Raw genomic sequence first — 20,963 nt, forward strand, 5'->3', positions numbered from 1 at the left:
GGCAATTTATATAGAACTCTGAAAATCCTCCCGTCCTTTAGGCTCTGGCACTTCAATAAAACTGTAAAGCACATCAGATGCACGAAATAAGGCATTGATTTTGACAGAAATAATTCTTAAATTAGTCATTTAGGTAAACACTTCAGCTGGGTTAAAAAAAATAATAAATAAAACTAAATCAACATCTTTAGCTTAGAAAAGATGACATTTTACCTGAACAGCAAGGGAAGATGCATTATCAGAAAGCAAAATTTGTTCCTCTGTTGAAAGAATAAAAGAAAAAACACAATTACAAAAAACTGTGCCCATTTAGCTACTGATCTGTAACTGTAAGCCGCTCTGGGTTGCATTTCTTATGCATAAAACAAAAGAATCCATACATAATTTTTATATCTGGACCAGAAAACCTGTGATACAAATATTTTAAAAAAGGGGAAAAAAAAGAGAGCGAGAGAGAATACCAGGTATTCCTCCAGAGGTAATTGCATTTATCATACATTACTACCAACATGTAATAAAATAAACACTCAAACCCAAATGCTCGAGTTTTATGCCAATTACTCCTCTTCTAATCAAAGTTAAATAAAACCACATCTTCACAACTCCTCTAGCTAAAAAGTAAAAGCATTCAGAAACCTATAAAAGCAGCTTGCAGTTAATATTGCACACTGTGTCTAGGTCTGTCACACAAAAGAAAGATGACAAGTTCACTGCAATAAAAATTCCATGCTTAGAAGACTAGGGCTGCTACCTATTAGTCTTCATTACTTTGCAGTCTTCTGACAACTGTAGCAGGCTGCTGAGCCCCAAATGGGGGCCATAATGTGATCTGATGATATATGAAGAGCTGCTAAAGGGAGCCTGAACCATCCTAGCCTATACATTTTAACAGTTCCTTTTTACTGAGAGCCCACTTTACCACAAGACTTCAAAAATCTGCTGCCTCAGCTATTGGTGCAGTAAATCTGCCAACTGTGCCTGCAACCACATAATTTTACACTGCCTGCAGCAGCCAATATAATGAGTCAATAATAAACCAAGGACCTTATAGGCCATGAATAGCTGGTTTATATTGGCAGATGCGAGTGTAGCTAAAACCTCTGACCAGACAAACACAAAAAGGACTCTTGACAATTTCTATGCTCCCTTGCAGTTAATTATTTTAGTGCATTTTTAACATGTCTTCTAAAAATAATTATTTATTGCAAACAACAGTGTACTCACCCTTCAGTTGCTGATACAATGCAGCATTTTCAGGCCAAGGCTCTGCAGCTGTGGAAAGAAGCGGAATTAGTTAAGCAAGCCAAACAACAATGGGCTTGCAGATGCTAACTGAACACAAATATAGAGCAAGAACTCTAACTGCAAAAATGTTGATGTCCCACCACCACTCCCTTCTCCTGCTTACAGAGGGACAACACAGAACAGAGAACGAAGCCCCAAAACTTAATGTTGCAAGCAAAGCTAAAATTCAAGCTATGTAACAGAATGGCCTTGTCCTCGATGGTCCTATATTAACATCCACAAAGCCAGGTGCTTAGACACACCAGAAAACCACCCACCAGGATGACTGGGATTGTCTGCTGCTTTAAATGATGTATTGGTCATATCCTAAAATGGGAATGTCAATATGCATTAAAAAAACCCTGCATGATTATTTGTTCAAAACAGATGAACAGTTGTTTTTAAAATAAAATAAAAAGCAAGGAAATAAAAGACAATCACATGCTCTGTTTGAGAACATACACCACTTGAATTTATGGGCAGGCAAAAATAATAATCAGTACTGATTTACTGCTCATGGGCGCATTGAGATGAGCAGGTCATCACAGTCTTTTGTATCTGTTACATTCCTTGTTGATGTCTGATCAAAAATCTGGTTTTAAATAACTATGTGTGGTTCAAACAGACATATGCCACTGGATTCAGTAAGGTTATTCTTTGCATCTTTATCCTTAAAACTCAAAGGAAAAAAATTTACCATTTTCTGACTATCACTCTTCTTGGATACTTGGATTAACTGTTATGGAAGTCACAAAGAACCATAAAGCTTTTAACAGTGTACAGAGTTTTGCAGAGATCACTGCCTCTAACATTAAGGCACAGAGCCTACCAAAGCAATACTAGTATGGGCATGAGAAAGCAACTAATCACATTTAAGTGTCATGAAAAAATGTTTTACATTTTATTGCAGCAGTTATTTGGTTTTACACCCCTCCATTAAAGTTTTGCCCTGGAGTAAAAATTCTTGATGTTGAGGTACATTTACTTCTTTAAATGAAAAGAGGCTAAGATACTACAGTACTCCAGCCTTAACTGTTTAAAATAATTTATACAACATACGTTCCTTCTGGTCCACTGAAGTCTTGCAAGAGCAAACGGCATGAGGAAATTTAGCAAATTCAGTGTTGGACTGTGAGGTACTTACAGAAGTAACTAGGTCATGAAAGTACATTGTTCTTGTAAGTACTCCAGCCAACCAATGAAAACATTCTTTTTACATGCCCAAAATGGTACAGAGAACTTCAAATTGCATAGGTCCATTTCTACTAAAAATTTTTACCTGACCATCTTCAGGCTGCAATGCTGTATTTGTGCCTAATTCCTGGATTCCATCCCAAACTGGAAATTGCCTATTTTTACAATATTTCAGTCCCACAAAAATTGAGTGAAGTTTTCATTTTCCAACCAAAAATCCAAGTATATTTCAAGAAATTCAAATATTAATTCCAGCCAAATCTTGGCATTAAGCTATATACAGCCATGGAGATATAGATGTATACGTAATTTTTGCATGTATTTGTGTATCAGCTTCTTGGCACACACTATCCAAAAGTACACCCCTGCTAAGGCATGGCATATCCACACTATGAAAAGAGGACAAATAGCCACATGAAACTCTCAGCCTTCATTATTAGGGCACCTTAACCCCCAAATTTCAGCACTTGCAAGAAAATTATTACCCCTTGTACTTGGGACCTGGCAGTTTTCAGAGGGAGGTCACAATCCCACTCATGTTTGGACAAGGTGGACATATGCTTATGAGCCTTGAACCAAAGCTTTCAGTTCTTTTTAAAGAGGCCAGATAAAAGATCGTGGCTTTTGCTATCAGTGTACAGTCACTATTTTAAAACCATCAACTTCCCATTAAGATCCATGTAATTATCCCAGAAAAGAAATATTCTGCAGCACGCATTCAGAACTGCATACTGCAGGTCATGTTCAACACTATCAGAGGTGCATACACAAAGCCTGTGCAATCTTTTGGAAATTAAATATCCACTCACAATCTGTCCCACATCTTCCAATTTCTACTCTCTTTCTTCTGAAATGTTTAGAGTATGAAACCATTGTTCTGATGGAGCAAGAAGTTTAAATACATCCTGCTACATAATAAGAGGTCCAAGTTTGTAAGGCGCAAACTAAATTCAAGTACCACCTCCCAAGCCACCCTCAATAAGCAGTCAGGTGAAAACATGCAGCTAAGGGAGACTAGACCCCCACTGGGGTAAGAGAAGAGGAGGAATCACTGAAGGAATATCACATGCCTCCTCGAGAGGAGAAAGCATGTAACATCTCTAATGTACGGCACTGACTCCTGCCTTATGAATGTAGGTGAAGACATAATTTGTAGAATAATAGGCACTAATATTACACACTGCTTCAGTTCTGTCATATTTCCAATCCATCGAGTTGATTAATGCTATAATAACTCCTCACAAACTTATCATTTGTGCACTAATGAAGTCAAATCCAGTTTATCCTTTGGCAAACTATAATCTTCTGGTCTGTAGACATTCGTTTCCCTGCTAACCAGGGCTATGGTGGCACTAGGTATACAAAGAGAAAATTAACAAACGCGACGTCAATTCAGTTTCAGCAGCTTTCAACACAGAATCACATTCATGCATTAGATCCTACGCAACAGACATTTTAATCATTAGCTGCTGCTCACAGGATGAAATAGCTGCCTGGAAGTATGCCTTACAGGAATAGCTTCTCTACATATCTTAAGAATAAGGAACTATTTGGTTCTTCCTTCTGCCTCCATAATCAGAGGAATTACTCTTGTGTGGTTTTCAATGGGTCTGGTCTCTCAGGCTTGTGGTCTTTAGTAAACATTGCTTTCCCACCCTACTGAAGCTTTTCCCATGCTTAACAAATTCAGATTATTTGGTCTTTCATGTGGATTGTCTCCTGTTTGTTCAGGACAAGTAAACCTCGTAACAAGTAAACCTACTTCTTCTCTTCCAGTTTTAATACTAGTTGTAGTAAAGAAGCATCTGCCTGATCAGTTCTCCCTGCTAAGTTTGTCTGAAATGAACTTGAGTTCCAAAATTATTGAAAAGTGAGGATTAAAGCCTGATGGACACAGAAAGCACAACTGTGTAAACTTTATTATCCTAGGAGCTGAGAATTAGGCAGATGCAGCTTCACAACTGAAGAAGTCAAACAGCAAACAGACCAACCTACATAAAACTGTTGGTTTTGTGGATGACTAAAAATGCATTAAAATTTCACTAAGCTCAATATGTTTGTTAGTCAAAGTATCTTTGTTATTAACAGTTTAGCATAGAAAATACATGGGTTTAAGGTGCTAATATGGTTCTGAGGTGTCAAATCAGCGTTTCAGAAGAAAATTCTGTGAACTGGTATGCTGCATGTTCCCAGCAGAGTTTTAATTACTCAGAGTTGCAAGTATCTATTAAAACAGATTCCTAGACTCTTCACTTGTGATGTCAAAGAATACCTTAGGAAATACATCATTTCTGCTCTTACAAAATAATTTCCAAAACACAAAACGAGTCCTGAGACAGTCACGTCAAATCCTTCCCCACTAAAAATGTATTGCATTAGGTGCGTTTTCCAGATCTTGTGGTAAAAGGTTTTACTTGAGCAACATTAAAGCCCAAGACAGAGTAAAATGGCATTTTGATTTCAATGTTTCCAGATGTTTCAGACTATTTCAGTAAGACAACTTTACCCACCCAAATACTTTTGGGACAGCAACGGAGACTGTATGTATGTACTAAGAGATACTCAGGAGCACTGGACCCCACTATCAGCAGGGGATCAGCAGCATACCTGAGGCCTCTGCACATCTCGGATCCAAGTAACACTCTCAAACCAGGACATACTATACTTGCACAGAGTAAAGGAGAGGTGAATCTTAATTCAAAGAATGAGAGGCTGCAATAACATTCCCCCAGTTAAGTCAGTGCAAGAGGAAACACCACATTCCCAAGACGTTCTACAGTGCCTCAACCCACCAATTCTTTGTCCAAGCTGTTCAGTATCTTTATGAATGTCCAAAACTCAGTTTCAACTCCTACACTCCAAATTACTGGGAAACTATTCATCCTGTGTTGGTGCAGCCTGGATGGATGGGGGAAAGAGACATCTTCACCCACCTTCCCCAAGCAGCTTCTCAATGATGAAAGAGGTGTAATGAAAAAAAATGGTTTACAGTTATGCCTTTAATCCTGTTATTGAAAAAAATAAGACTTTGTGAAAATGAGAAGGCATGAAATACTTTGCATGTGAAATTGTGGAATATGCTAATCAACAATTTCATGATTTCAGCAGTCTAGTATGAACAGCCAGTTTCAAGCAGTAGGGTATGTGGTGTGATGTGGTTTGCCCTGTTAGTTTCTCACTCATTTAGCACAATTCTGTCCATGCAGCCTTCTTGAATACCACAGACAGACGCAAGAGACCTCTAAATCAGGCATGAAGATGTTCTCCCCTGCATGGGAAATGAAGCTATCAACGGGTTAAAAGTGGTGGTTGGTTTGTTGTTTTTTTAAGGAGAACACTCAACTTGAAATTGGGCTTTTGCCTGCTCTTAGTAATACCATAATGTTTGGGGAGGCAAGAACGTTTTTGAAAGGCAATGCAGCCAAGGAATAATTTGCTGTTACAAAACTAGCCTAATCAGAATCATGGCTAAAGAATGAACAACAAAGTTACGATCCTGCTGATTATTTCTCAAGTACTGAAACTATACAGTGAGAAGTAAATCAAGACAATTTCTGCCTCAATCACCTATAAACTAAAATGTACTGAATTCTCGGTAAACCACCAATTTATCCTTTGGTATCTTCTTTCCGCTTCTGCAGATAGAAGTACTCGATTCACTAACAATCTCTTCCATGCAATTGACTGTGTGCTGTTATGTAGGGGAGGCTAAGACCTGGCCAGGAAGTGTATGACCTCAAACAGTGCAATTTCCTGAAATGTTAATTAAGAAGTTTACAGTTCATATAAAGTCTATTGCCTTTCTCAAGTCACCAAATTTGCATGGATCAGTTTCCTTTCTGTTATATTCTTCTTAAACACTTTGATATTAAACTTGCATAAAAAGTAGGAAAGCTAAAACATGTGTATTTACCAGTTTGGTTCACATGGCATTAAAGACCTGTTAAAACAGCCAAGAGGCAAGATACCCTCTACTAAAAAAAAAGTTGGCATTAATTTGAATCATAGTATTGCAGTATTATAGCTGGAGAGATTAACTTACACATTATTTCCACACAGCTTCCTTCAGCCTCTCCCTAGATACAAATTTGATTAAATTATGAGATACCTCCAAACACTTTTCTCACAAGAGTAAACACTAAAAAGAAATCTAGTCTCACATCTGAGCAACATCCACATCCAGCATTAATTACAAGTCTCCAAATATTATGCACCAAACATAACCATCAGCAGGAAAAATTACCCTTTTTGGCTTCCCAAGACCGATGCTATGGGAGGACTTGCTGCTCACTATATTCTAAATGTAGCAACCCAAAGAAAACCACAGGGAAATCTATCCCACAGACTCCAGACGCAGATGATCACTTCATTCTCCTTTCGTGATACAAACTGGTTAGATTTTCAAGCAGCAATGCATTGCTTAAAAAGAAAATGCCATGAAATATGTGTTTCTACATTCTTGTTCTATAAAATAAGTGGAAGGGTGTACTTTAATGAATACAGTGAAGCTGCAGCTGGAACCAAAGCAGTTAAAAATACCTATCTTGCACATTAGCGGTAATCAATAATGGAAGTACCAGAAAGTTGTGAATTAGCTACTTTAAGACCCAACAGTTCAACCCACCCACACTGAGTACAGATCCATTTCATGTAATTGGCCTGATTCTGTAAACTAACAAGGGCCAAGATAAAAATGAAAGCATCAGCAGCTCCCTGGCTCTGCTGACAAAGGACCATAGAGCCTTGCCAAACGAAAGCCAACTTTCACACAAGTTAAACAGTATGCATTAAATCTTGTATCAAATAATTACATCATTTGCTTAAATCCTTCCCAGGCCACCTTTGTAAAGATCATAGAATCAATAAGGTTGGAAAAGACCTCTGAGATCATCCATTCCAACCTATCACCCAACACCTCATGACTAACAAAACCATGGCTTCAAGTGCCACATCCAATTCTCTTTTGAACACCTCCAGGGATGGTGACTCCACCACCTCCCTTCCAATAGCCAATAACTGTTTCTGTGAAGAGCTTTCTCCTCACCTCAAGCCTAAACTTCCCCAGCACAGCTTGACAAGGTGTCCTCTTGTTCTGCTGCTGGTTGCCTGGGAGAAGAGACCAACTCCCTCCTGGCTACCACCTCCTTTCAGGTAGTTGTAGACAGCAATAAGGTCTCCCCTGAGCCTCCTCTTCTCCAGGCTAAGTAACTCCAGCTCCCTCAGCTTCTCTTTATAGGGCTTGTGCTCAAGACATCTCTCCAGCCTTGTTGCCCTTCTCTGGACACATTCCAAGTGTCTCAATGTCCTTCTTAAATTGAGGGACCCAGAACTGGACACTGGACTCAAGGTGTGGCCTAGCCGGTGCTGAGTAAAGGGGCACAATGACTTCCCTGCTCCTGATGGCCACACTATTTCTGATGCTGGCCAGGATGCCATTGGCCTTCTTGGCCACACTGCTGGCTCATGTTCAGCCTACTATCAACCAGTATCCCCAGGTTCCTTTCTACCTGGCCGCTCTCTAGCCACTCTGACCCCAGCCTGTAGCACTGCATGGGGCTGTTATGGCCAATGTGTAGGACCCAGCACTTGGAACAACACCTGCCAGCAACTTGGTGTCGTCTGTAAACTTAATAATGGTGGACTCAATCCCCTCATCTAGATCATCAATAAAGATATTGAATAGGATTTGGCCCAGCACGGATCCCTGGGGGACACCACTAGTGACTGGCTGCCAGCTGGATGTGGCACCATTCACCACCACTCTCTGGGCTCAGCCCTCCAGCCACTTCCTAACCCAGTGCAGAGTGCTCCTGTCCAAGCCACAGGCTGACAGCTTGGCTGGGAGTTTGCTGTAGGGGACAGTGTCAAAGGCCTTGCTGAAGTCCAGGTAGACTACATCCACAGCCTGCCCCACATCCACCAGACGGGTCACCTGATCATAGAAGGAGCTCAAGTTGGTGAGGCAGGACCTGCCCTTCCTAAATTCATGTTGGCTGGGCCTGACCCCTTGGCTCTCCTGCAGGTGCACTGTGATTGCCCCCAAGATGATCTGCTCCATACTCTTTCCTGGCACTGAGGCCAGGCTGACAGGCCTGTAGTTTGCAGGTTCCTCCATCTGGCCCTTCTTGTGGATGGGCATCACATTGGCCAGCTTCCAGTCATCTGGGACCTCTCCAGTGAGCCAGGACTGGTGGAAAATGGTGGAGAGCAGCTTGGCCAGCTCATCTGCCAGCTCTCTCAGCACCCTAGGATGGATCCCATCTGAGCCCATGAACTTGTGAGAATCCAAGTGGCTCAGCAAGTCCCTAACTACTTCCTCAAGGATTTCACAGGAATTATACTGCTCCCTGACCCCATCTACCAGTTCAGGAGGCCAGTTACCCTGGAGTCCTCCTGCCTTACAACATGTTGAAAATGGAGGCAAAGAAGGTATTGAGTACCTCAGCCTTTTCCTCATCTTTAGGTACAATGTTCTCCTCCAGGTCCAATAAAGAGTGGAGGTTCTTCTTGCCCCTCTTTTTAGCATTAATATATTTATAAAAATGCTTTTTATTGTCTTTCACAGAAGTGGCCAGCTTAAGTTCTAACTGGGCATTTGCCTCTCTTTCTCCTAGGTGATCTAACAATATCCTTAAACGTATCATGAGTTGCTCCCCCTGCTTTCCTCTTTTTTTCCCTTAATTCCTTCAGGAGGCCGCTCACCTTCCCCAGTGGCTCATCTTTCTGCACATGGGCACAGCCTGTTCCTGTGCTTTGAGATTCAGATAAATCATGACTGTTCAGTAATTATTGATCAAGCAGACTAAACGGAAGACTCGATCACAGCAGCAGTTCTCAAACTTAGCTTCCTGTGGCTGCAGCACTAAGAAAGTCAGCATGTGACGTTACTGCAGCAGCCATTTAGCACGACACAATCTGCTGCTTCGTACTCCAAGAAGGCTGATAATTGCATGGTTTTAAGCCCCAGTCTAATTCTGTTACTGTCTTTGAGTTGACTTTCCAGAGCATACACATCTGCTGTTTACTCCTCCAGGGTGCTCACTGCTCTCACTGCTGGGGCTGCCCACACGAGGGAGAGATTGCTCAGCATCTCCCCAGTTGCAGAATCATGCTTGCCAGCAGGAAAGGAGGGCAAAAATCTCAACAAAATCAAATCCATAAATAAAAGTTGTTCCTAAATCAACATCTGTATTTCTTCAGAAAGATCAGGGTATGCCAGATAAATTATCTCAACAGATTTATTTATAAAGTCTTGACAAGCCAGAGCTATTTTACTTCTTCCTGATATTCAGCATATATGCACCATCTCAAAGCAGCTCTGCAATTCTTAATTACAACTTTGTATAGAACTCCAAATCAATTCCTTCCCATTGTGCTACTTAAGTCCTTTGTCCCTCTTTGGCCTTCTCTCAAGAGGTGAAACTTCAAACATAGGAGCTTTGAAGAGTAGAACAGGGAAGGTATGATACTCATGCATGCCTTAAGTGCCTTAATGGACTAAGAAATTTCTTAGCCATGTTATCTACATTTGTATACTTTAAATCTGTTCTTTGAAAGCTTGCTTATATTTAGATCCTCTCTTCCCTGTGGTACTCCAAACTCCCTCCCTTGATGTCTGGCAGTCTGAACACCAATTTGCCAGTGCCCCACAGAACTCCATTTTCTCATCCACAGCACCCCTACCTCTGATCCACAACAGAGACCCTACACACCTGTCCCACCAGACAGGACCTCAGTATTCTGTACTTGCTCCAAAACCTGCTCCCCCCACAGACACAACTGCTGCTCACCCAGCCCTGGCGCCTCTGTCTTTTCATTAAGACTCTCCTTTATTCTCTCTTTACAGTATCACAGTATAACCAAGGTTGGACGAGACCTCAAAGATCATTGGGTCCAACCTGTGACCACAGACCTCATGACTAGACCATGGCACCAAGTGCCACGTCCAATCTCCTCCTGAACACCTCCAGGGACGGTGACTCCACCACCTCCCTGGGCAGCCCATTCCAATGACGAACGACTCGCTCAGTGAAGAACTTTCTCCTCACTTCGAGTCTAAACCTCCCCTGGCACAGCTTGAGACTGTGTCCCCTTGTTCTGGTGCTGGTTGCCTGGGAGAAGAGACCAACCCCTTCCTGGCTACAACCACCTTTCAGGTAGTTGGAGAGGGCAATGAGGTGACCCCTGAGCCTCCTCTTCTCCAGGCTAAACAATCCCAGCTCCCTCAGCCTCTCCTCACAGGGCTGTGCTCAAGGCCTCTCCCCAGCCTTGTTGCCCTTCTCTGGACACGTTCAAGTGTCTCAATGTCCTTCCTAAACTGAGGGGCCCAGAACTGGACACAGGAGTCAAGGTGTGGCCTAACCAATGCAGAGTACAGGGGCACAATGACCTCCCTGCTCCTGCTGGCCACACTATTCCTAATGCAGGCCAGGATGCCATTGGCCTTCTTGGCCACCTGGGCACACTGCTGGGTCATGTTTAGCTGTCAATCAGCACCCCCAGGTCCCTCTCTGTTTGGGAGCTCTCCAGCCACTCTGACCCCAGCCTGTAGCTCTGCATGGGGTTTCTGTGGCCAAAGTGCAGCACCCGGCAATTGGACTTGTTAAATGCCATGCCATTGGACTCCACCCATCTGTCCAGTCATACAAGGTCCCTCTGCAGAGCCCTTCTGCCCTCTAACTGACCAACATCTCCTCCCAACTTGGTGGCATCTGCAAATTTGCTGATGACTGTCTCAATCCCCTCATCCAGATCATCAATGAAGATATTAAAGAGGATGGGGCCCAGCACTGAGGCCTGGGGGATGCCACTGGTGACTGGCCGCCAGCTGGATGTGGCACCATTCACCACCACTCTCTGGGCTCGGCCCTCCAGCCAGTTCCTAACCCAGCACAGAGTGTTGCAGTCCAAGCCATGAGCTGACAGCTTAGCCAGCAGTTTGCTGTGGGAGACAGTATCAAAGGCCTTGCTGAAGTCCAGGTAGACCACATCCACAGGCCTCCCCACGTCCACCAGGCAGTCACCTGATCATATAAGGAGATCAGGTTGGAGAGGCAGGACCTGCCCTTCCTAAACCCATGTTGGCTGGACCTGAGCCCTTGGCCATCCTTCAGGTGTGCAGTTATTGCTGCCAGGATAATCTGCTCCATCACTTTCCCTGGCACTGAGGTCAGGCTGACTGGCCTGTAGTTTCCAGGTTCCTCCATCCGACCCTTCTTGTGGATGGGGACCACACTGGCCAGTTTCCAGTCATCTGGGACCTCTCCAGTGAGCCAGGACTGGAGGAAAATGATGGAGAGCGGCTTGGCCAGCTCATCTGCCAGCTCTCTCAGCACCCTAGGATGGATCCCCTCCGGTCCCATGGACTTGTGAGTGTCCAAGTGGCTCAGCAGGTCCCAAACTAATTCCTCATGGACATTACACCACTCGCCGACCCCACTGCCCAGCTCAGGAGGCCACTCATCCTGAACTCCTGCCTTGTTGTTAAAAAATTGAGGCAAAGAAGGTGTTCAGGACCTCAGCCTTTTCCTCATCTTCAGTCACAGTGCTCTTGCCCACAGCCCTGAGCACAGCAGTGCCAGGAGATACAAAGCGATGACAATACAGACTCTGTGCCACAGTCTTCCAAAGGGGCAAGAAGAGCTGAGATTCCTAGGCAGGAAAGCTCTGCAGGGTAGAAATGCAAACAGCACAGGTGCAGTCAGCCAGCCAAGCATGGCCACTTGCTAGCAAGTGGGCAGATGTTGCCTTAGGGCTCACAGTCCTTTAAGTCAGCCCAAAGCAGACAATGGTAATGGCAACAGCATCTCCTGTGCGCGTCCTCACCTCTGGGAAACACTGCAGACTCCCTGTTTCAACATCTGAAAACATTTATCCTGTTCTCTTAATCATATCATCACAGTCTTCCTCATTTCTTTTCCAAGGCTTTCAGTGAACAAATTCCAGTGTATCCAGACTATTTCCAATACGGCATTCAAATGCCATATTAAAAAAACCCAACACATGCAGTTAGACTTTGAAAGTTCTTGCCAGGCATGCAAGCATTACATTAGCTTCAATTTCATTATACAACAGCTAGAAGGCAGAGCTGTTAAAAATTCCCATCTCTCAGTATTTTTACCTTCCAATTCAGCATGCACATTCCAGTTTTTCCCTTGGGCTTTTTCCCAAAAAATTAGATTGGTAACAACTTTTCCTGCTTTTGTTGCAGCACCATTGTAATTTTTTTCTTTAATGTTTCCAATTCTTCCTACACATTGTGTAGGTTTTAATACATAGAATAAACCAGGTTGGAAGAAACCTTCAAGATCATCGTGTCCAACCCATCAACCAATCCAACCCACCTAAACAACTAACCCATGGCACCAAGCACCCCATCAAGTCTCCTCCTGAACACCTCCAATGATGGCGACTCCACCACCTCCCCCGGCAGCCCATTCCAATGGGCAATCACTCTCTCTGTATAGAACTTCTTCCTAACATCCAACCTAAACCTCCCCTGGTGCAGCCTGAGACTGTGTCCTCTTGTTCTGGTACTGGCTGCCTGGGAGAAGAGACCAACATCCACCTGTCTACAACCTCCCTTCAGGTAGTTGTAGACAGCAATAAGGTCACCCCTGAGTCTCCTCTTCTCCAGGCTAAGCAACCCCAGCTCCCTCAGCCTCTCCTCGTAGGGCTTATGTTCCAAACCCCTCACCAACTTTGTTGCCCTTCTCTGGACACACTCCAGCAAGTCAACATCCTTCCTAAACTGAGGGGCCCAGAACTGGACACCGGACTCAAGGTGCGGCCTAACCAGTGCAGTGTACAGGGGCAGAATGACCTCCCTGCTCCTGCTGGCCACACTGTTCCTGATGCAGGCCAGGATGCCATTGACCCTCTTGGCTGCCTGAGCACACTGCAGGCTCATGGTCAGCCTATCATCAACCAGCACCCCCAGGTCCCTCTCTACCTGGCCACTCTCCAGCCACTCTGACCCCAGCCTGTAGCTCTGCATGGGGTTGTTGTGGCCAATGTGCAGAACCCGGCACTTGGATGTGTTAAATCTCATGCCCTTGGACTCTGCCCATCTGTCCAGCCTGTTGAGGTCCCTCTGCAGAGCCTCTCTACCCTCCAGCAGATCAACTCCTGCCCCCAGCTTGGTGTCATCAGCAAATTTACTGATGATGGACTCAATGCCCTCATCCAGATCATCAATAAAGATGTTAAAGAGCACAGGGCCCAGCACTGATCCCTGTGGCACACCACTAATGACTGGCTGCCAGCTGGATGTGGCACCATTCACCACCACTCTCTGGGCTCGGCCCTCCAGCCAGTTCCTAACCCAGTGCAGTGTGCTCCTGTCCAAGCCATGGGCTGATAGATTGGCCAGGAGTTTACTGTGGGGGACAGTGTCAAAGGCCTTGCTGAGGTCCAGGTAGACTACATCCACAGCCTGCCCTGCATCCACCAGGCGGGTCACCTGATCATAGAAGGAGATCAGGGTGGTCAGGCAGGACCTGCCCTTCCTAAACCCATGCTGGCTGGGCCTGATCCCTTGGCCATCCTGTAAGTGTTGTGTGATTGCACTCAGGATGACCTGTTCCATAATCTTGCCTGGCACTGAGGTCAGGCTGACAGGTCTGTAATTCCCTGGCTCACCCAACCGGCCCTTCTTGTGGATGGGCACCACATTGGCCAGCTTCCATTCCTCTGGGATGTCTCCAGTGAGCCAGGACTGATGAAAAATTACGGAGAGCAGCTTGGCCAGCACATCTGCCAGCTGTCTGGAAGACGTTCTGTCCTGCTAGTAAAAATTGAGGCAAAGAAGGTGTTAAGTACCTCAGCCTTTTCCTCATCCTTTCACACATTTCCCTCCATGTCAACCAAGGAGTGGAGGTTGTCCTTACCCTTCCTCTTGCTATTAATATATTTATAGAAGGACTTTTTGTTGTCCTTCACAGCAGAGGCCAGTTTAAGCTCCAAATGTGCTTTTGCCTCCCTAATTTTCTTACTGCATGATTTGGCTACATCCTTAAACATTCCATGGGTTGCCTCACCTTTCTTCCAAAGGTGATACACCCTTTTTTTTTTCCCTTAGTTCTATTAAAAGTTCATTACCCATCCAGGCTGGCCGTCTGCCCCGGCGGCTCATCTTCTGGTACATTGGCACAGCCTGTTCCTGCGCCTTCAACAGCTCTTCCTTGAAGCAGGTCCAGCCCTCCTGGACCCCTTTATTTTTAAGGGCTTTTTCCCAAGGAACCCTCTGAATTAGTTCCTTGAGCAACCTGAAGTCTGCCCTCTGGAAGTCTTCTTGCTGCCCCTCTTAGGTTGACTGAATACCGAAAATTCAATTATCTCATGGTTGCTGGCCCCTAAACAGCCTCCGACCACCATATCACCCACCAGCCTTTCCCTGTTGGTGAAGAGGAGGTCAAGCACAGCCTTACCCCTGGTAGGCTCTCGGAGTACCTGGGATAAGAAGCTGTCCTCCATGCACTCTAAGAACCTCCTAGACTGTCTCCTCTCTGCTGTGTTGAGATCCCAGCAGATGTCGGGCAGGTTGAAGTCGCCCAAGAGAACAAGGTCAGGAGATCTTGAGACAGCCTTAAGCTGCCTACAGAATGCTTCATCGACATCTTCTTCCTGGTTTTACTACTACATGTAACTTCTTCCAGTTTGTATTAAAATATCCATGTTCATGTGACATCTGTGTCATCTTAACTGAAGACCAGAATTTTAAAACAATAATAGTTTCAGAACCTGCAGTGGACTTTCTCTCTGTCCTCCCCATGGCTTGCAGGCACCTGCAGTTTCTCACTCACTTTCAAAGAGACATGTGAAAATGCCCAGCAGCACAGCAACATGTGACACCTGTTCAACTAGAGCAAAGAGCAACAGACAAACTCTTTTGTTAGTTCTTGTTTAGAAAACAAAGTAGCCCATAGGGTCCAAACTTACATGAAGAGTCCAGGTTAGTGTCTGGGCAGTCAAAGAAGAGAGCATCCAAAGAGAAAGAGAAGAAAAATCTGGTGCCTCTCCAAAGTTGCTCTTCTATGACCACTTTGAGTTGAACACAAGGAGGACCCTAGGCTCCTAAACAGCATTCAGATTTGAACCCCCTACAACTGATGGGAGCTCAACTGCAAAGCATACGGGACACAGTCACATTATGTGTTGCTTTTGGTTTACTGATTTTGTTACCATTATTTCTAGAGCATCATTTCTGGCATGAGAAAAGAAGACACTACTTAAGCAGAAAACATGTAACAATAAAATGCTGATTAGAGAAAGACTGCTTAATCTTAATGAAGTCAGAACCAACTACAGCAGTACATTCTACTATCAACTGTAATTGTATTGCTTCTTAGAAACAATATCTCAAAACTACACAATGTACTGTACTATAATAATTGTGAATATTATTTTTTCTCTGACCAGAAAATAAAGTTAGATAGGCAATCCAATCAAAGGATTGCTTCAAATCAAGTCATAAAAACCTGTGTCTGAGCACAAATTAGCAAGAGTATTGTAAGGGACTCACTGAAACTAAACGTGAGTTAGAAGGATTCCTTTTAGTTTGACTACCAAAGTAAGTAAAAGATCACTCTAAGATAAAAATCAGACAGCATGACAAATATGAATTTTCAGACCATCTCTTTTTGACCACAAGCACCTCTGCCACAGGCTTAAACAATCTGTGCTGCAGACAATCTATTACTAAGCAAGAATAACGTGTGTTTTTTTCCACCTTACATATGCAGGAAATGTTACCATTTACCCATGAACACTCTGATGCACAAAATATGTACTCAGTTTCAATTTGAAGTTTGTATGTGCAGGAACAATTTAGGTGGTCAGGTTTTATTCCCTGTGTATTTGCTCTCAGCTGAATAGCAGCTTGTCTCAATACATAAAACATGCATGTCAGATTTATTTTTGCTCTGGCAATGTCACATTGGAGGTAGCCTCACAAAGAATGCAAAATATATACAGACAGAAGGGCATCTGGTTTTCAAACTCCATTCACTCATTTCCCTTACTATTAAAACTAGTCTTAAGACTCTTGGACATAACTCAACAGCAATAAACAGAAGTAATTTTCCAGAGATCAAAGGATAAACAAAAATATTACTTTCTCTCTCAATTACTTATCTAAAATTAATGTTTGGGAAAATAAAGGGGGAAAAAAAAAAAGGAAAAAAAGTAAAGCATATTCAGTAATTTAGTGATCAATTAAACATCTTTTTCCACAATTTTTTATAGATGATTTGAGCAGTCAGGCTCTCAAAACTACTACAGTTAGAAAGATTAATATTCTGGACCACTTGAGATCTGGCACTCTAATTCTTCTTGCAGTATAAACACTCATTTCCTATCCCGTTAATATGTGATTGATGCTGAGCTAGCTACTCTAAACAAATTTCCTACCATATTGTCCAATTAATATTTTCCACAGTTGAGAAATAGATGACTTAAAACATGATATAAATGCTTGCAATTCATGAAACTATGGAAATATTTAGGGTTTGTTCTCTTAGACACAGTTTCAACCCCTCTGTATTTCTGAATAAGCAAACAACTGAATGGCACTAAAACAAGTGTTTTACTCCACATAAACAATTTAGTCATCATTTTGTATCTACTCATGAATGAACTACAGCAGCAGGCTACCCTCAGCATGTTCAGGTAAATGCACATTGCACAGAGAGGCTGCTGAATTACTGCAGCAGCGCAAGCTGGCAACCAATGATCATAGAACAACTGAGGTTGGAAGGCACTTCTGGAGATACAAGGTCAGCTGCATCAGGTTGCCTCAGGCCATTTCCAGTTTGGTATTAAGCATCTCCAAGGATGAAGACTCCACAATTGCGCTAAGATCCCCACAGTAGGGAGAAGTTTCTTCCATATGAACAAATTGAGTGATTTTGTAATTATTTACCTTCAGACAAGCTAGGAAGGATATGACCCACTGACAAAGGTATTTTCTATTTTCAAGGAAAAAGCTTTTGACACTGCATTTGGGAAAGCAAAACATAATTCTGTTTTAGAAAATGATTCAGTGGACAGGTCCGCAGCAGATTTGCACTGTTCCTTAAGTCACGGTAAGTAGCTGCATACCCAGCAGAAGTACAAGATTAATAAAGTAAGTACCATTTCTTCCCTTTAAAAACAAATTAGTATTGCCAGTATTTTTCTATTCAATGCCTACATATTACTCTACCTATAAAAAGGACATGAGCATCACTTAACCTGTGACTGAAAAGTAAAAGATGAAGTGCTACTGGCTTAAGCTTATTAAATTGTAAGAGAGTCCAGAAGTGCTTGAGCAGCTCTGATACTGTCAAAGCATCACCTCAACAGTACATCTGTTAATACAAGAATCTGAGACTAGTATAAGCAGTGTGTAACTACTCTGAGGGGGAGGCAAGTATCTCTTCAGGAACAGAGGAAGAACACTTCAAGTAAGGAGTGAAAGTCATGTCTTCTTGTTTACAGTTTTTCAAACACACATTTTCCTTATACTAAATTTGAATCTGTCACTGCTGTATTCTACAACAATTTGCTGACAAGCCAGAATTTCTTGCAATAATCAAGAGCACTTTCAATAAGAAAGCAAGGAGTTGCCTACATGCAGTATAGTTTTGAGCCTGTATTTGCAATCCCAGGAAAAAGAAGTAAGTATCAGTAAACTGGCGCTCTAAAATATTCATAAAGGTCACAGAGCAAAGGAAAGCAGCACAATCAACACCAACTCACATACATCATTATCACTGTATTTCATAATATAAATATACAGAAGAGATAATAAAGGCTAGTAAGTGACAGGAAGCAATGCTGACTGTGACCATATTCTCTACATCCTGAGGAACGAGGGCTCTGGCCCTTAGAACGCTAAGCATGGCTTGTGCTAACATCTATGAATTAATGAATGCCAACCCAAAAGCCCATTGCAACTTTCAAGCCTGTCAATGTGCACCTCCACACACCAGATGCAAGATCCATCACTTTCACTTCACCTACCAGTTAGAAGCAAATTTGCTCTGTAAACTGTATACTCATAGTACAGAATCCTGCTCAGACTCTTACACTGTGGCCTCTACTGAGTGGCAGAAGACTCAACTCTCAGGACTCCCTATCTCCTACACCAGCTTCCTCCTCAACAAGTCAGTAGCAACTAAAATATGGTGTCCTTGCAGTATTTGCTGCTTGTGAGCTTATGCAGCAGCAAGAAATCAGGAACAGAGAATAACAAGTAAGGAGACACTGGCCAATGCACTGAGTTTCAGTGTGCAACCCATTAAATACATTTTGAACTTCAGCCTGAGGTACAAGCTAGGTTTGTTGGTTGGGATTTTTTTTTTAACCCCTTCAGAGTAGGTTAGTATGGTGGGTTTTTTGCTAAGTAACTCCAGAGTGATAAACAGGACAAGGCTCACATCCAGTCTACCTGGCCTAGCTGCAGTAGATCACAAGAACACCAACAAGTGGCAAAGGCACAGTTACATTTCTCAACTTCACAAGTTTTTGGGTCACTGAAGAAAAATAAGCCACTTTGAAGTCAGTTACTAAATGAAAGTAACCATGCATTGCTGGAGACTAGGGACCACATAAAGGAGAGGACCCAGCAAGCCTGCACGGCTGTGCCCCATGGGAGCTGCGCAGGGTGACCTGTCCTTGCCTCAGAGCGCCAGGCGGACGACGCGGGAGAAAACGCGCGAGGCCGAGCCCTGCGCACAGCGCTAACACCTCTCACACCGCGGCCGCCGGCAACCTTCCACGGCCGCCGGCAACCTTCCACGGCTGCCGTCAGCCTTCCTCGCCCGCCCTCCCCGAGGCCGGCGTCCCCGGCTCGTTCCCGCGGTGCCCCAGGCCGGTCCTGAGGGGTCACCCAGGGGATCGAGACCGCGAGTGTTTGGCTCGTGCCCCAACGGGGCGGCTCCTGCTTCGCCACCACCCCCAGGCCGTAGTCCCCAGGGTAGCTCCTGACATGCGGCGGGACCGGGACTCGGCCCGGCCCGCGGCGTCCCGCCCACCGTTCCCTGCGCCGTCACCCGCCCGCCCTCACCGGCCAGTTGAGTCACGAAGGCCTCCGCCACAAGCGACATGTCGCGGAGGACGAGCGGCGACAGGCCGAGGACACGCACAGGAACTGGGCGCCGCACCGCCGGGGCAGCAACTGCATCCGGGGCCCGCCCCGCCCCCGCCGCCCGGGGCGGGGCCCCGCGGTCGCGCGGTGTGAGCCTGTCTGTGCTGCCCGTGGAGGAGACTGGGGTGCTATGCATCGGGCGGCGTGCAGTGGCTGCGGGAGTGAAGGTGTTAAACGCTTGTAGGAATGAGTTGGTGCTGGGGAGATGCTCTCGGTCTCTTCAGTCATTCCGGCTTGAGGAACAGCCCCCCTGAGTTGATATCCCGTGCCAGCGTTACTGAGGGGCAAACCACGCTTTCAGCCAGGATGCTGTAATTCGCTTAACTTGGAAACATAATCACAAAGGGAGTGAAAACAAAATTCCAGCCTGGCAAATAGTAGAAAGAAACACAGTCAATATTCTAATGGAGGGCAATGATCAGAGTCCTGTCGCTGCAATGGGTTCTTGGGGTGCATGTCAGCCACGGCTCTACCTCAATGAGCTGTAGGGAAGCCTGGGCTCAGGAGCTGTGGCACACTTTACTGAACTCAGCAGATGCAAAACCCTTCAGCAGTATAAATACGGCTGGCTTCTGAAATCTTGCAGACACTTCACCTTTATTCTAGTAGCAGAATTAAATATGTACAGAAGAATAATTGCAGACATTTTTGCAGCTCTTTGTAGGTGTTAACATGCTTTTCAACATAGGCTGTGGTACTAAAGGACAGGAGTTCAGGGGCAAGGCTGCACTGGATCACTATAGCAACATCAAAAAAAAAAAAAAATCAAACTGTTATTCAGACAAACTTTCCAGTCACAGGGAATATCTGCTTTTGATGTAAAGTTAGTTTAATATGTTCCATATGACACTTAAAAGCAATATCTTGAAGAGCTGAAAGATGCCAGTTCAGACTATTTTACATTTCCTTTTTGTGAAGTAATGCTAACAAGGATTTTTATGAGTTGCTTGTTCTTTTTGTGGGTTTGTTGGGTTTGTGTTGGTGTTTGGGTTTGGGGGCTTTTTGATTGTTCTCTTTTGTTTTAATTCAGTGTAGAAAGAATTATTTGGAATGCTGTAACCAGCTCTAAAGTCTCCCAAGAAAGGTGACTCAGGATATCTTCAGTTCATCTGCCACTCCATGTGGAGCACTGACAAACGTGAACTAATCTCATTTGTTCTGCAAAAGTAACAGAAATGGCTAGATATGGTTTAGAGCCTGAAGCAGTAAAAAGGCCAACCTGTAACTGCCTGAAAGTGCCTCACTTACTGCAGGTGAGATTTCTTTTCTGATATAATCAGGAGCAAAAGTGTTAGTTCCAGCTATACAACTTTGGAATATATTGCTTTCCTGGGTGGTTTCAGGATAATATATGAGT

General features: G+C 44.0%; 1 protein-coding gene across 1 annotated transcript in view; it reads right to left on the reverse strand.

Annotated features, from left to right (window-relative positions):
* MTX2 (metaxin 2) overlaps positions 1-19,652 on the reverse strand; it is a 40,464-nt gene extending 20,812 nt beyond the window's left edge. Inside the window, exons 1-3 of the mRNA XM_054174191.1 lie at positions 19,526-19,652; positions 1,225-1,272; positions 214-260 (exon numbers count right to left, since the gene is read on the reverse strand). Coding sequence (XP_054030166.1) covers positions 214-260; positions 1,225-1,272; positions 19,526-19,565 — 135 coding nt within the window. The 5' untranslated portion in view covers positions 19,566-19,652. The remainder of the gene's footprint in view (positions 1-213; positions 261-1,224; positions 1,273-19,525) is intronic.
* Positions 19,653-20,963: the final 1,311 nt, after the last annotated feature.

The sequence above is a fragment of the Dryobates pubescens genome, chromosome 2, assembly GCF_014839835.1.
Source record: "Dryobates pubescens isolate bDryPub1 chromosome 2, bDryPub1.pri, whole genome shotgun sequence".
Taxonomy (NCBI): Eukaryota; Metazoa; Chordata; class Aves; order Piciformes; family Picidae; genus Dryobates; species Dryobates pubescens.